Consider the following 14,663-nt stretch of genomic DNA (forward strand, 5'->3'; position numbering starts at 1 on the left):
TCGACTTCTGATATCCTTTCTTCTGCTTGATCAATTTGACTCTTTAAACTTGTGCATGCTTTGCGAAGTTCTCGTGTTGTGTTTTTCAGCTCCATCAATTCACTTATATTCTTCTCTATCTTGTCCATTCTCGTTAACATTTCGTCAAACCTTTTTTCAAGGTTCTTAGTTTCTTTGCATTGGGTTAGAACAAGTTCTTTTAATTCGCAGAAGTTTCTTATCACCCACGTTTTGAAGCCTGCTTCTGTTATTGGAACACACGTGTAATCTATTAAGCCTTGTTCCGTTACTGATGGGGAATTGCAATCCCCTGTAGAGGGAGAGGCATTCTGATTTTGAGTGTTCTCTACCTTTTTACGCTGGTTTCTTCCCTTCATTATATATTTATCCGTCTGTCGTCTTTGTAATTGCCGACTTTCTAACTAGGTCTCTGACGTCCAACTTGTTGATTCCCAGCGCCGAAATCTGAGCAGTCCACCGTGCCGGCCAAAACAGCGGTGTTAAGATTGATGGTGCTTTTCTGTCCGGGAATCCCCGGACTCTGCACCTAGAGTTGGCGCACTGAGGCACCAGCAAAACCGCCACGCTGGCCACAAGAGTCGCCCTGGCGACCCGTGGGGCTCCTCCACTGGGAATCTCCTGGTCCGTGAGCAACAAATATTCGTCTGAAAGTGTGACGTCCTCTCGTTCTTTGTGCTTTCACTGGGAGGTACGTGCCCGAGCTGCTGGTCATCGGCCATCTTGGATCTCTCCCCCCAAAGGCTGCATTCTTGAGAGAAGCCTAGAAATGCAATGAGTGTGGAAGAGGCTTCAAACATCACACTTGATTGATCACCAAAGAATACACACTGGAGAGAAAACTTACATGTGTGTTATATGTGGGAGAGGCTTTATTCAGATGTCACACTTGATTCATCACCACAGAACACATTTCTGTAGAGAAGCCACATGCATGTAGTGAATGTGGGAAATGGTTCAACCAGAGCTCAACCCTTATTAGACATTAGGTTATTCACACTATGGATACCAAGTATAAGTTAAAGGAATCTGGGCAGGCTTTCATTGTGAGCTAGCTTCTCAGTCACTATCACAAATCCTACTCGAGAGGAACCCCTCAATTCATACAGGAGGGAAAAGCGTCCAAGAATGCAACAGAGGTGGGAAGCCTTTCATTGTAACTCATTATACAATGTCTGGAAGTTCCTATTGGAGAAAACCCCCATGGATGTAATGAATGTTGAAAAAGCATTTATTTGGAACTCACATTATTTACAATGAGATGATTCATACAGGATATAATGGATATAAGCGAGGCTTTGGTGTACTATGGGAAGTAAGTGGAAATGTGGGTTCCTGCTGTTGCCAGCTGCTCCCTTTTGAATAAAGTGCCCTAGCAGGTGCTTGCCTCAGGGTGGCCATGCTCTGTAGGGAATCTTGCTTTGTACCAGGATTGTGAGATGGAGACAAAGACAGCATTATTCCTGGCAGGGAATGTCATTGGAAATGCTAGTGGAGGTCAGTGGTCCATGTTGTGGTCTGATCCCAAATATGCAGAAGCCAGAAGCAGAGACCAGACCCAGAGAGAAGTAGATAAATGCAATCCCCAAAGTGAATGCACAGGAAAATGGAAAACTCCAAGAGTTAGTTTGGGTCCCAGAGCTGCCTTTTTATCCTGAACAATGAGCAATGACTCAAGGTCTTCGTGAAACCAGAGAATAGCTGAGGCAGCTTCCTAAACCTCTGCACTGTTTCTTAAATCTGAAAGCAAGTAGAAGGGGTGTCAGCTGCACCAACATGTAGGATCTGTATTTTCATCAGAAGGCAATCTAGTGTGGCTACTGGCTATAGTGAAAACTTCATTCTAAAGGATTTTAACATAAGCTGCTGAAGGCTTATGTTGAAATAATTTTTAAAATGAAATCAAGGCTGGACACGGTGGCTAATGCTTGTAATCTCAGCACTTTGGGAGGCTAAGATGGATCACTTGAGGCCAGGAGTTTGAGATCAGCTTGGCAAAATGGTGAGACCCCCATCTCTAAAAAGAAAATTAGCCAAGCATGGTGGTGGGCACCTGCCATCCCAGCTACTTGGGAGGCTGAGGTGGGAGGATCATTTGAACCTAGGAGGTTGAGGCTGGAGTAAGCCATGATTGTGTGACTATACTCTGTCCTGGGCAACAGAGTGAGACTCTGTCCCAAAAATATGTGTGTTAAAACATTGCTTAAGTCTAGTTCATACCTCCTAAAGGTAATTTGAATTAAAATAATGATGCATACAATAAGGTCATTAAAATAGAAAAAAAGTAAAGGATTATAAAGCCATTGATGGTAAGAACAATTGATTTTGTGAACTTCAAATCACAGGTATAACCGAATAGTTCATTGTTTATACAAAATAGCTGATGAAAAGTTTCTGACTGGGCACCGTGGCTTATGCCTGTTATCCCAGCACTTTTGGAGGCCAAGGCAGGCAGATCACTTGAGAACAGCCTAGCCAACATGGAGAAACCCTATCTCTACTCAAAATACAAAAATTTGCCAGGCGTGGTGGTGCATGCCTGTAATCCCAGCTACTCCAGTGAGGCAAGAGAATCGCTTGAGCCCAGGAGACAGAGGTTGCAGTAAGCTGAGATCAAACCACTGCACTCCAGCCTGGGTGATGGAGTAAAACTGTTTTCTCAAAAAAAAATTTTTTTTTTCCCTCTAGAGATGGGGTTTCACTGTGTTGGCCAGGCAGGGCTCAAACTCTTGAATTCATGATCCACCCACCTCGACCTCCCAAAGTGCTGGGATTACAGGCGTGAGCCCCCGTGCCTGGCCTCCTTCACATGAGATTTTATGGTAAAAACCCACCCAGGTCGTGGCTGAATGCTCTGGTCAAGGGCCTGGGCTATAACACACTTGTATTGGGGAGGTGAACAGGGAGGTTACTGAGAGGCAAACTCACCTGCCCAGAGTCTGGTCAGTGGCTCTGCAGGCTCTGATAACCCAATTCTTGCCTCATGCTGAGATGACCCCTACACTCCCGGAAGTGGACATAGAAGACCAGAAAGCCAGGGCACAAATTGAGCCGTGCTAGAGGCTGGATTCTTAATATGTGCCTGAAAGTCGTCAGCAACCCTGGTGTTGCCACTGGGATTGTACCCATTTGTGCATAGATCTTGAGGGAAGCTGGAGGAACAGGAACCAGAACATGGGGAGTGGACAATGCCTGGATAGGATCTGTATGTCTTTCCATTTTCTTTCCTGTAAGGCTTAGAGTCCAAGCTGATTGTTAGTTTTCTCTGTTTCTCTAATGAATGATTGTTTCTGCTTACAAAATTAAAATCTCATTCTATGCCCTTTGGGACAATAAATTTAGAGTTGATGGAAGTTTAGAATGACTCCAAATTATTCAGTAACACTTTTTTTTTTTTTTTTTTGAGACAGAGTTTCGCTCTTGTTACCCAGGCTGGAGTGCAATGGCGCGATCTCGGCTCACCGCAACCTCCGCCTCCTGGGTTCAGGCAGTTCTCCTGCCTCAGCCTCCTGAGTAGCTGGGATTACAGGCACGCACCACGGTGCCCAGCTAATTTTTTGTATTAGTAGAGACGGGGTTTCACCATGTTGACCAGAATGGTCTCGATCTCTTGACCTCGTGATCCACCCACTTCAGCCTCCCAAAGTGCTGGGATTACAGGCTTGAGCCACCGCGCCCGGCCCCTCAGTAACACATTTAAAGACAGTCTCTTGTCTGTCCCTACGATGGCCAACGACATCGAAAGTGAGAGTCTGGAGGGATTAGAGGAAGGGTTTTGAGCGCGAGGTGCGGTGGCTCACGCCTGTAATCCCAGCACTTTAGGAGGCCAAGGTAGGTGGATCACGAGATCAGGTGTTTTGAGACCAGCCTGACCAACATGGTGAAACCCCATCTCTACTAAAGATACAAAAATTAGCCGGGCGTGTTGGTGTGCGACTGTAATCCCAGCTGGGCTCCTGCTGTGGATATCATCAACCACAGCCACCTAGAAGCACTCCCAATATATCTATTTTTCCTATAGAGAAGTCAGATTCTTTTTCCTACCTTCAGTCCTTAATTCTCATTCTGCAAGGTACTTCCAACAGTCCTTTCCGCGATGGTGGCGGCGTGTGGCGGGGCCGTGCCCAGAAGCGCTGTCTCTCCCAGAAGGGGAGGCCGCCCCGCCCCGCCCCGGAGTCTGGGCGTTTGCTTTGCTGCCTCGTGGGCGAAGCGCGCCCGAGGGGGTTGTTAGCACGAAAGTGTGGGGAGGGGCCACGTCCCGGCTGCCCCAGCCATGCGTTTCTTGCCTCGCCTGGCCGTTCCTGTGCAGCGGAAACGCGAGGCGCCCGCAGGGGATGCCGCTTCTGAGTCCGCGGGGCACGCTGAGAATGAATGGCTCGAGGGGTCCCCGCAGGAGTCCCCGGCGCGCACCTCTTCCAGTGTTTTCCACCTCAGTTCTGGCCCGGTGCCTCGAATGCGTAGAGGGCGAGAAATCCTTGCATCCCCTAAATGGGTCGGAAAGATAAAAGATTTTCTGAGGGAAAGCCTGGCGCCATAGCGTCAGCCACATTTTCAGAGGGCGCGTTTTCCGCGGGGTGGGAGCTGCCGTCTGACCACAGGTTTCTCGAGGCCCTGGATTCTTCCACGCCTTAAACCTCGGGTTCTGGGACCTTTAGCGCCGCTTTCAGTCCGCCAGAAGCGCCTGCCACCTGGAGGTCGAACTCGGCTCTGACCCGCGGGACGTCCTTCTGTGGACGTTGAAGCCGGGTTTGTTGCAACGCCGACCAGGCGCGTCGGGGTAGCATCCCCAGACCCCGAGGTGAGGCTTCCTGTCATCTTGGTTTATTGGGAGGCGCAGGCTCGGCCGGTGAGGACTGGGAAGAGGCCGCCGCGGGGGGACGGGGACTCGAGCCCGCTTGAATCGGACCTCACCGCCGTCCTCGCGGGGTCGAGGGAGCTGGGCCTTTTCCGCCTCGGCGCTTTGGCTTTGCCCCGGGAAGATGTGGACAGCGGCAGCCCTCGACCCAGAGAGGCAGGGGCCGCAGGAACTGGGTGCGGGAAGGCGCTGAAGGGCCCGAAGGGTGCGCGCATGGCGGCCTCAAAAAGTGGCAGAAGAAAGCCTTAGTCTGAATTTGAGGTTTTCTCTAGATTTAACTTCTTGTGGGGGAGCTAAACTTTTCCAAAGCAGCTGCCCCATTGTCCATTCCCATTCTGCGTCCGTTCGTCCATACCGCGATACACGAGGGATTCAGTTTCTTCATATCCTCATCAACAGCTATCGGCCTTTTTCTTTTCTTATAGCCATAGCTGGTGGGTGTGAAGTGGTGTTGCTTTGTGGTTTTATTTGTATTTCCTTGATAACTAATGATGTTAAGCATAATCTCACATGCTTAATGGCCATTTATCTTTGAAGAAATACCTATTGAAATCTTTTGCCCATTTTAAAATTGTCTTTTTATTGAGTTGTAAGAGTCGTTTCTCTGTTCTGGATACAAGTTGTTCAGCAGATAGATGGTTTGTAGATATTTTCACCTGCCGTGGGTTGTCTTTTCAGTTGTTTGTTTGAGATGGAGTCTCCTCTGTTACCCAGGCTGGAGTGCAGTGGCGTGATCTCGGCTCACTGCAACCTCTGCTTCCCTGGTTCAAGTGATTCGCCTGCTCGGCTTCCCGAAGTAGCCGGGATTACAGACGCAAGCCACCGCGCCTGGATAGTTTTTGTACTTTTTTTTTTTTGACAAGCGTCTTGCTCTGTGGCCTAGAGTGCAGTGGTGCGATCGCGGCTCACCACAACCTCCGCCTCCCAGGTTTAAGCGATTCTCCTGCCTCAGCCTCCCAAGTAGCTGGGACTACAGGCCCATGCCACCACATCTGGCTAATTTTTGTATTTTTAGTAGAGACGGGGTTTCACCATGTTGGTCACGCTAGTCTTGAACTCCTGACCTCGTGATCTCCCCACCTCGGCCTCTCAAAGTGCTGGGATTACAGGCGTGAGCCACCAGGCCCAACTTTTGTCTTTTCACTTTTTTTATTTTTTGAGTCAGAGTCTCCCTCTGTCACCCGGGCTGGAGTGCAATGGCGTGGTCTCGGCTCACTGCAACCTCCGCCTCCCTCGGATTCAAGCAGTTCTCCTGCCTCAGCCTCCTGAGTAGCCAGAATTACAGGTACCCGCCACCACCCACAGCTAATTTTTGTATTTTTAATAGAGACAGGTTCACTATATTGGCCAGGCTGGTCTGGGACTCCTGACCTCATGATTTACCCGCCTCAGTCTCCCCAGGTGCTGGGATTACAGGCGTGAGCCACCACACCCGGCTCACTTTCTTGATGGTATTTGCAGCACCAAAGTTCTGAATTTTCGTGTGGTCAGTATTTTTATTTTGTCACTTGTGTTTTTGGTATCTCTTTCAAATAATCTGCTTTTGGTTTTCTTCATCCACTTTATTGTTTCCTTTTTTAAAAATTTCATTTTCTTCTTTATGTTTAATATTTTTTAACATCTTAAATTGAACATTTAACTACTTAACATATTATTATTATTTTTGTTTAGAGCAGGGTCTTGCTTAGTCACCTGGGTAGGAGTGCAGTGGTACAATCACAGCTCACTGCAGCCTCAGACTTCTGGGCTCAAGTAATCATTTCACCTCAGGCTCCAAGTAGCCAGGACCACAGGCTCAAGCCACCATGCCTGAGCAAGTTTTATGGTATTTATAGGGACAGAGTTTCAGTATGTTGCCCAGACTGGTCTGGAACTCCTGGCTTCAAGAAGTCCTGCCTCAGCCTCCCAATGTGCTGGGATTACATGTAGGTGTAAGCCACTATGTCCAGCCTAATTTTTGATTTGTAATTATGAAAGGGCAATAGATTATTTGGCAAAAGTTTATAAATTAATGAAGACTGGCCCTACTAATAGACGACTGATTTTTTTGTTTTTCAGACGGAGTCTCACTCTGTTGCCAGGCTGGAGTGCAGTGGCACAATCTCAGCTCACTGCAGCCTCTGTCTCCCGGGTTCAAGCGACTCTCCTGCCTCAGCCTCCCGAGTAGCTGGGACTATAGGTTCTCACCACCATGCTCAGCTAATTTTTGTATTTTTAGTAGAGACGGGGTTTCACCCTCGATCTCTTGACATCGTGATCCGCCTGCCTCAGCTTCCCAAAGTGCTGGGATTACAGGCATGAGCCACTGTGCCCCGCCAATAGGCTGATTTTTAAAGCTCTGAGTAACAGAAGTTGAAGGACAGTATTTTTAGTAGAGATGGGGTTTTGCAGTATTGGCCAGGCTAGTCTTTCCTGACCTCAGGTGATCTGCCTGCCTTAGCCTCCCAAAGTGCTGAGATTACAGGCATAAGCCACCATGCCCGACCTTAAGCTTAGAGTCTCCTGGCCTTAAGCTTTCTTAAACTTTAAATTTTTATTTAATTTTGAAACCAACAAAAGGAGGATGTATTTGGCTGGATGTGGTGGCTGTAATCCCTGAACTTTGGGAGGCCGAGGAGGGCGGATCACGAGGTCAGGAGATCAAGACCATCCCAGCTAACACGGTGAAACTCCATCTCTACTAAAAATACGAAAAAAATTAGCCAGGCCTGGTGGCAGGCGCCTGTAGTCCCAACTACTGGGGAGGCTGAGGCAGGAGAATTGCTTGAACTCGGGAGGCAGAGGTTGCAGTGAGCTGAGATTACGCCACTGCATTTCAGCCTGACAACAGAGCGAGACTCCATCTCAAAGTAAAAAAGGTATATATTTATTGTGTACAACATGTTTTGAAATATGTATACATTGTGAAATGGCTAAATTGATCTAATTAGCATATGCATACCTGACATACCTTTTTTTGTGGTGAGAAAAAAACCTACTCTAGGCAGTTTTCCAGAGTACAATACATTGTTATTAACGATAGTCACAAGTTGTACAATGGAGTTCTTGAACTTAGTCCTCCTATAACTTCCTCCAAAGGACACAAAGGAGATTTGGTTTCCTTTGACCAACATTTCCCTGAGCTTTTTACTTTGAAATAATTTCAAACTTAAAAGTTGCAATAATGCCAAGAACTCCCAAATAACCTTAACTCAGACTCATCAGTTCTTAACCCTTGCTATATTTATTATTTGTTTCATTTTTTTCTGAACCATGTAGAACTAGGCCTGAAAGAGTTGTTTTGTCTATAATTTCCTACCTATGTTCCATAGCTTCCTGTATTTCTTCCTGTTTCTTTTTGGGGGTGCAGAATGTAGGATGAGACACTTTTTTTAGTTTTAAAATATCTGATTCTAGATGTTTTTAGTATCTCCAGATACTTGCTTGAGGATATTTACTTCTGTTGTGTTACAGTTTTCTTCTGCTCCTTTGAATTCTAGTCACGTTGGGTCGGGCTCCCAGGACTCCAACTCCATCTCCTAAATTTATGGAGACGGCCCAGCATGTCCGTATGTGCAGGTGGATGTTTTTCTAGTCTATCTTTACACAGGGGTTTCAGCCCTTTGGGGCTCCAGCTTTAAACAGGGGCCGAGGTTCCAACCATCACCCTCCAGCCACCCAGGCCTCATTGTCTTCATTGGGGCTATAAACGGGTCCCAGAGCTGCCCTAGCATCAGTTTCCAGGTGTGAAGATCTGACTTTCATTTCTGTCTTCATTTTTAGCGCCTGAGGTGTTCCCTCACTCTCTTAGTGCTTAACCATGAATTTCCCTACTAACATCCTCAGTCCCAAGGTCCACAGCAAGTAAAAGGCAAATGTCAAAACAGCTGTTAGAGCCACGCACAAGCCCTCCCATGCCCCCATGCTTCCTTCCATTCTACATAAGCGTGAGACCTGTGGGTCTCTCAAGAGAGGCATCATTGTGGGACCCTCCAGTAGATCAGAGGAGAAAAACAGTTGTAATTTACCCAGTGTGCTCATGAGCAAAGCATAAGCACAGGTTCACATTTACACAAAGCACATTCTTGGCACTGTTTCCTCTCTCCCTCCTTCACCTCTCTTCCAAGAGCATCTTAAGCGCCTGTTCCATATCATGTGCTAGAGATAAAAAGGTGCATAAGACAACATCTCTGGCAGCAGAGAGTTCTCTGTAGAATGTGGGGGAACGTGGTAGAGTTGAAATGGTGGGGATATGAATGTTGTGCCATGTGATACAACAGTAGGAGACTTCTTTTTTTGGAAGTGGGAGAGGTGTTTTCTCCCCCACTTTAGAGATGGAGAAAAAGAGACCCAAGAAGATTCAGTGTTTTGCCTGAAGTGAGAGTGAATCCATTGTAGAGGGAGACAGGACCCTCCAGGCAAGCCTGTGCTATCCGCTCCCTCTTGTGTGGACCTTTCCACGTGGACCATACTGAGGCTGGCAATTCCCACACTTGCAAGAGGTTCTGCAATAAGAGTTTTAATAATAAAGTAGGGGAGACAGAACCTGAGCAGGGTAAATAGGCAGAGCAAATCACAGAATAGATATTAAATATAGCAGTGACCCCAAATTCCCTAAGAAAACAGGAGGACCAGGTGCTGTGGCTCAAGCTTGTAATCCCTGTTCTTTGGGAGGTCAAGGTAGGTGGATCTCTTGAACCCAAGAGTTCAAGACTAGCCTGGGCAACTTGGTGTCACACCATCTTTACAAAAAATAAAAAAATTATCTGGGTGTGGTGGTGTGTCCCTGTAGTCCCAGCTACTTGGGAGCTGAAGTCGGAGGATTGCTTGAGCCCAGGAAGTCAAGGTTGCAGTGGCCTGCGATCGCTTCATTGCAGCCTCGGTGACCTAGTGTGACACTGTCTCAAAAGAAAAAAAGAAAACAAAGATGGAATGAGACATTAACTAAGGAAGGCTCCTTGAAGGGGGGTAATATTTCAGTTAGACCTGGAGAGAATGAAGAGTAGATTTGAAAAAAGATTCTTGTAGGTAGAGTCTCAGAATTGAAAATCAGAATTTCAGAGGGTATCACATCCTGAGAGATTCACTACTGTAGCGTTATTCAAACTTCCCAGTGAAACTCTTTAAATAGATACTTATTGGTCAAAGCATGGTCAGTAGAGGAATACAAACTAAAACCATGGATGCTACTGTATCTCCACTAAAATGGCTAAAATATTTAAAAAGGGACAATACCAAGATCTGGTGAGGTTTCAAAGTAACTAAACTCACACTTCATCAGGGGAGATGTATAGCTGACTTTGTAAAACAGTTTGGCAGTTTCTTAAAACATTAACATAAGCTTACCAAGTGACCCAGCAGTCGCACTCCTGTTTACCCAACATAACTGAAAAGTTAGAGTCACAAAACAGCCTGTAGTTGATCCACAGTTATAGCAGGTTTGATCATAGTTGCCTGGCCAGGCACAGTGGCTCATGCCTGTAATCCCAGCACTTTGGGAGGCTGAGGCGGGCGGATCACCTGAGGTTGGGAGTTCGAGACCAGCTTGACCAACATGGAGAAACCCCATCTCTACTAAAAATACAAAATTAGCCAGGTGTGGTGGCAGGTGCCTGTACTCCCAGCTACTTGGGAGGCTGAGGCAGGAGAATCTCTTGAACCCGGGAAGTAGAGGTTGTGGTGAGCCAAAATCACGCCACTGCCCTCCGGCCTGGGTGACAAGATCGAAACTCACCTCAAAAAAATAAAAGAGACCAAATAATCATAGTTGCCCATACTGAAAATGTCCAAATACCCTTCCATGAGTGAATGGATAAACAACTGGTTCCATCCATACAATGGAATGCTACTCGGAGTAAAAAAGCACTCTACACAGGCAGTATGGATGACTCCAACACATCACGTTCAGTTAAAGAAGCCACATGCAAACAAGCTGCACACTGTAATTCTGGAAATGATCAGGCAGCGGAAGAAAACAAACCAGTGGTTTCCACGGACGGGTTGAGGAGGGGCTGACCACAAGAGTGCACAAAGGAATTCTGCTGGTGATGAAGATGTTCAATATCTGGAATGTGATGGTGGCACAATTGTATGTTTTTGTCAAAGCCCACAGAACTATATACTAAAAAGAGTAACTTTTATTGTTTATAAATTATGCTTCAACAAACCTGCCTTTTAACAAATTTTATCAGTAATTATAGTTGTCAAAAGTAGAGATGCTTGGCAGACAGCTACTTTATTGACCTCTAAGGCCCCTCTCTCTGCTAAACTGCAGCGCTCCTTAGGACCAAAACCAAACCAACTTTCATTTTACAAATGCAAAAACTGGGACTCCAAGCAAGAAGGAAACATCTACCTGCAGTTCCTCTGGGGGCTGGTGGGAAAGATGGTGGAGAGAATAAGGCTGAGTCCCCACAACAGGCCCAAGTTCTCTGTACCACATCTGGAGGCAGGTGTATGGGACTGAAAGTGGATGTTCTCAGCCACAAGCCTGGGCCTGGATAGGAAACAAGGGTAAGTCTGGAAGGATGTCAGGTAGGGTAGACCCAGAGAACCAGCTAGGCTCACTTCTCACACCCTCCATCCATTCATGATGAGCATCCAGATACGGAACCACACGGTTCAACTTCTGAGCATGGCAGTAACCTTTACAGTCTGATTTCCCAGAGTGAACTCTCTTGTGTTTATTTTCAGATTTAATGACTTTAATAGTCATCTGAACTATTTATGTTACTTTGCCAGTAATATTTAGACCTTATTTATCTTTCATTATGCCATCCTATCTAATGCAAAATGAACAGTTGCTAAATTGTCTTCTGCATTTGGTGAATGAGGCTGGAACTTTGAGTGAAGGCCTTCCCACAGTGACTGCATTCATGGGGCTTCTCTCCAGTGTGAATTCTCTGACGCTGAGTTAACTGGGGGCTCTGGCTAAAGGCCCTTCCACATTAAAATTAAAAGTGTCTTTCTTGGAAAATCTTTTTGATATGAATAAAGTATCTTTTAGATCCGTCATTTAAAGTAGGTTTCTCTCCAACATGAGTCTGCTGATGTGGCGTGAGTTGTGAACTCTGGCTGAAGGCTTTCCCACACATACTGCAATGACATGGTTTCCCACCAGTGTGAGTTGCCTGATACTGAATATGGGTTGAATTCCCACTGAAGGCTTTTCTACATTCTTGACATTTATAGGGCTTTTCCCCAGTATGCATTTTCTGATCTTCAGTGGGTTGTGAGGTGGGACTGAAAGCTTTTCCACATTCATTATATCCAAAGGATTTCTCACCAGTGTGAATTGTCCAGCGTAGAATGAGATTTGCACCATGATTAAAGGCTCTGCTCTGTTTCTCTCCAGTGGGAATCTGTCCATTTGGTGTAAGGCTGGAACCATGAACAAAGGCTGGACCACGTTTTCTGCACTTGCGAGTCTCTCCACTGTGAATTTTCTGATGCTGAGTGAGGGTTGACCTCCGGCTGAAGGCCTTCCCACAGGCACCACATTCATAGGGTTTCTCTCCAGTGTGAACTCGCTGGTGTAGGGTGAGTTGGGAGCTTTGGCTGAAAGCTTTCCCACATTCAATGCATTGGTAGGGCTTCTCCCCAGTGTGAACTCTTCGATGCTGAACAAGAGTGGAACTCCGACTAAAGGCTTTGCCACACTCATTACAAACATAGGGTTTTTCTCCTGTGTGAATCCTTACATGTTCAGTAAGGTGAGAGTTAAAACCAAAGGCTCTACCGCATTCATTACATACATAGGGTTTCTCTCCAGTATGAACCCTATGATGGAGAAAAAGGCTTGAGCTTTGACTGAAGGCCTTCCCACACTGATTGCATTTATGGGGCTTCTCTCCAGTGTGAATTCTCTCATGCTGAATAAGGCTGGAACTTCGACTGAAGGCCTTCCCACAGTGACTGCATTCATGGGGCTTCTCTCCAGTGTGAATTCTCTGATGCTGAGTTAACTGAGGGCTCTGGCTAAAGGCCCTTCCACATTCATTACATTTGTAGGGTTTCTCTCCGGTGTGAATTATCCGATGTTGAATAAGAGTTGAGCTTCGACTGAAAGCCTTCCCACACTCACCACACCCAAAGGGTTTTTCTCCAGTGTGAATTCTCCGATGAAGACGGAGGTGAGAATTGAGTCCAAACGTTTTCCCACATTCGTCACATTTAAATGGTTTATCTCCAGTGTGAATGTGATGGTGCAGAACAAGGTTTGAGCTGTGAGTAAAGGCTCGCCCACATCGGCCACATTCGTATGGCTTCTCCCCTGTGTGACTTCTCTGATGTCTGCTTAGGTCAGAATTATATTTGAAAGTTTTGCTGCATATATCACATTTAAAGACCCTCTCTCTTGTTTTATTTCTTTTAAGTCTAACAACATTTTGGTTCAGATTCAAGTTTCTATCAAATGCACTACACTCTTGGGTTCTTTCTCCCAAAGATCTTTCCCCATCCACGGTAGATTCTGTTAAAACTCCCTTGTGAATACTGGGTTTGTTCAAACTCTGCCAGGCAGAATTTCCCAGGTTGTCTTCCAGTTTGTCCCCAGGGCCCCATACTTCCTGACATTCAGCTGCCTGTGCATTATTCCTTAAGAGTCTTCCTGATACAAATTCTGGGGTTTTTACTTCTTCAGAAAATTTTTGGTTGAAAATAGATAGTTCCTTCTTGGTCCCAACCTCGGAATCTGTTAAAGAAAAACACAAAGAGTTACTTGAGAAAACCCTCCATCAGGGATAATGTCCATGACATGTTAGAAGCTCCTATCAACCATCATGCAGAAGGCAGATGCTCTGATAGGAAAACGTGAAAGGCAGAATTCAAAAGTAAAGATGGCCAATCAACAGAATAAAAATATTCAAGTTCATTAGTTATCAAAGTAGTCAAATCAAAACAAATTATGATTTTTCACCCATCAAATTGGCAAATTAATCTATTCAACAAATATTTAGAAGACCAGGCATGTTCTAGGTAAGGAATATACAGGAAGATAAATATAGTTTCTGATCTCATGAAGTTTATGTTCTACTCAGGTAGACAGCAAGTAAGTTCTTAAAAAATAACGATAAACTGGTCGGGTGCGGTGGCTCACGCCTGTAATCCCAGCACTTTGGGAGGCCGAGGCAGGTGGATCACGAGGTCAAGAGATCAAGACCATCCTGGTCAACATGGTAAAACCCCGTCTCTACTAAAAATACAAAAAATTAGCTGGGCATGGTGGCGCGTGCCTGTAATCCCAGCTACTCAGGAGGCTGAGGCAGGAGAATTGCCTGAACCCAGGAGGCGGAGGTTGTGGTGAGCTGAGATCACTCCATCGCACTCCAGCCTGGGTAACAAAAGCGAAACTCCGTCTCAAAAAAAAAAAAAAAAAACGATAAACCATATGATAGAAACTGTGTAAATGTGTTATTGGCCCCAACCCAGTCTACATGGTCAGAAAGAATTCCAGGAGTGAGGTTCAAGCTGAAACCTGACAAAGGAAATAAGTTAGCAGTGTCAGACAGGAAGGCCTGGGCCTGGTTGTGATGCACAAAAATATCAATCAAGCTCCTGATTTAAAGAATCTGGGCCAGACGCAGTGGCTCACATCTGTAATCTCAGTTGGGTGGGGCCAAGGCAGGAGGACTGCTTGAAGCCAGGAGTTCAAGACCAGCCTGGGCAACATAAGGAGACACTATCTCTACAAAAAGAAAAAAAACTTTTAATTAGCTGGGTATGGTGGTGCATGCCTATGTTCCCAGCTATTCAGAAGACTTGAGGTGTAAGGATTGCTTGAGCCTAGGAGGTCAAGGCTGTGGTGAGCCAT

At 46.0% G+C, this 14,663-nt stretch overlaps 1 protein-coding gene across 6 annotated transcripts in view; it reads right to left on the reverse strand.

Annotated features, from left to right (window-relative positions):
• Window positions 1-598: 598 nt before the first annotated feature.
• The window catches only part of ZNF251 (zinc finger protein 251), a 52,897-nt gene continuing 38,832 nt past the window's right edge, over window positions 599-14,663 (reverse strand). For 2 of the 6 annotated variants that reach the window (XM_064384731.1, XM_064384736.1), the window contains 2 exons: window positions 10,833-13,544; window positions 9,356-9,750 (listed from right to left, as the gene is read on the reverse strand). In XM_064384731.1, coding sequence (XP_064240801.1) covers window positions 11,806-13,544 — 1,739 coding nt within the window. In that variant the 3' untranslated portion in view covers window positions 9,356-9,750; window positions 10,833-11,805. Of the gene's footprint in view, window positions 782-9,355; window positions 9,755-10,832; window positions 13,545-14,663 lie in introns of those variants that run through there. The other 4 variants (XM_064384734.1, XM_064384735.1, XM_064384732.1 and 1 more) reach the window with 4 other exon arrangements.

Source organism: Aotus nancymaae, unplaced genomic scaffold, assembly GCF_030222135.1.
Source record: "Aotus nancymaae isolate 86718 unplaced genomic scaffold, 86718_ANA_hifiasm-v0.15.2.pri h1tg000036l, whole genome shotgun sequence".
Taxonomy (NCBI): domain Eukaryota; kingdom Metazoa; phylum Chordata; class Mammalia; order Primates; family Aotidae; genus Aotus; species Aotus nancymaae.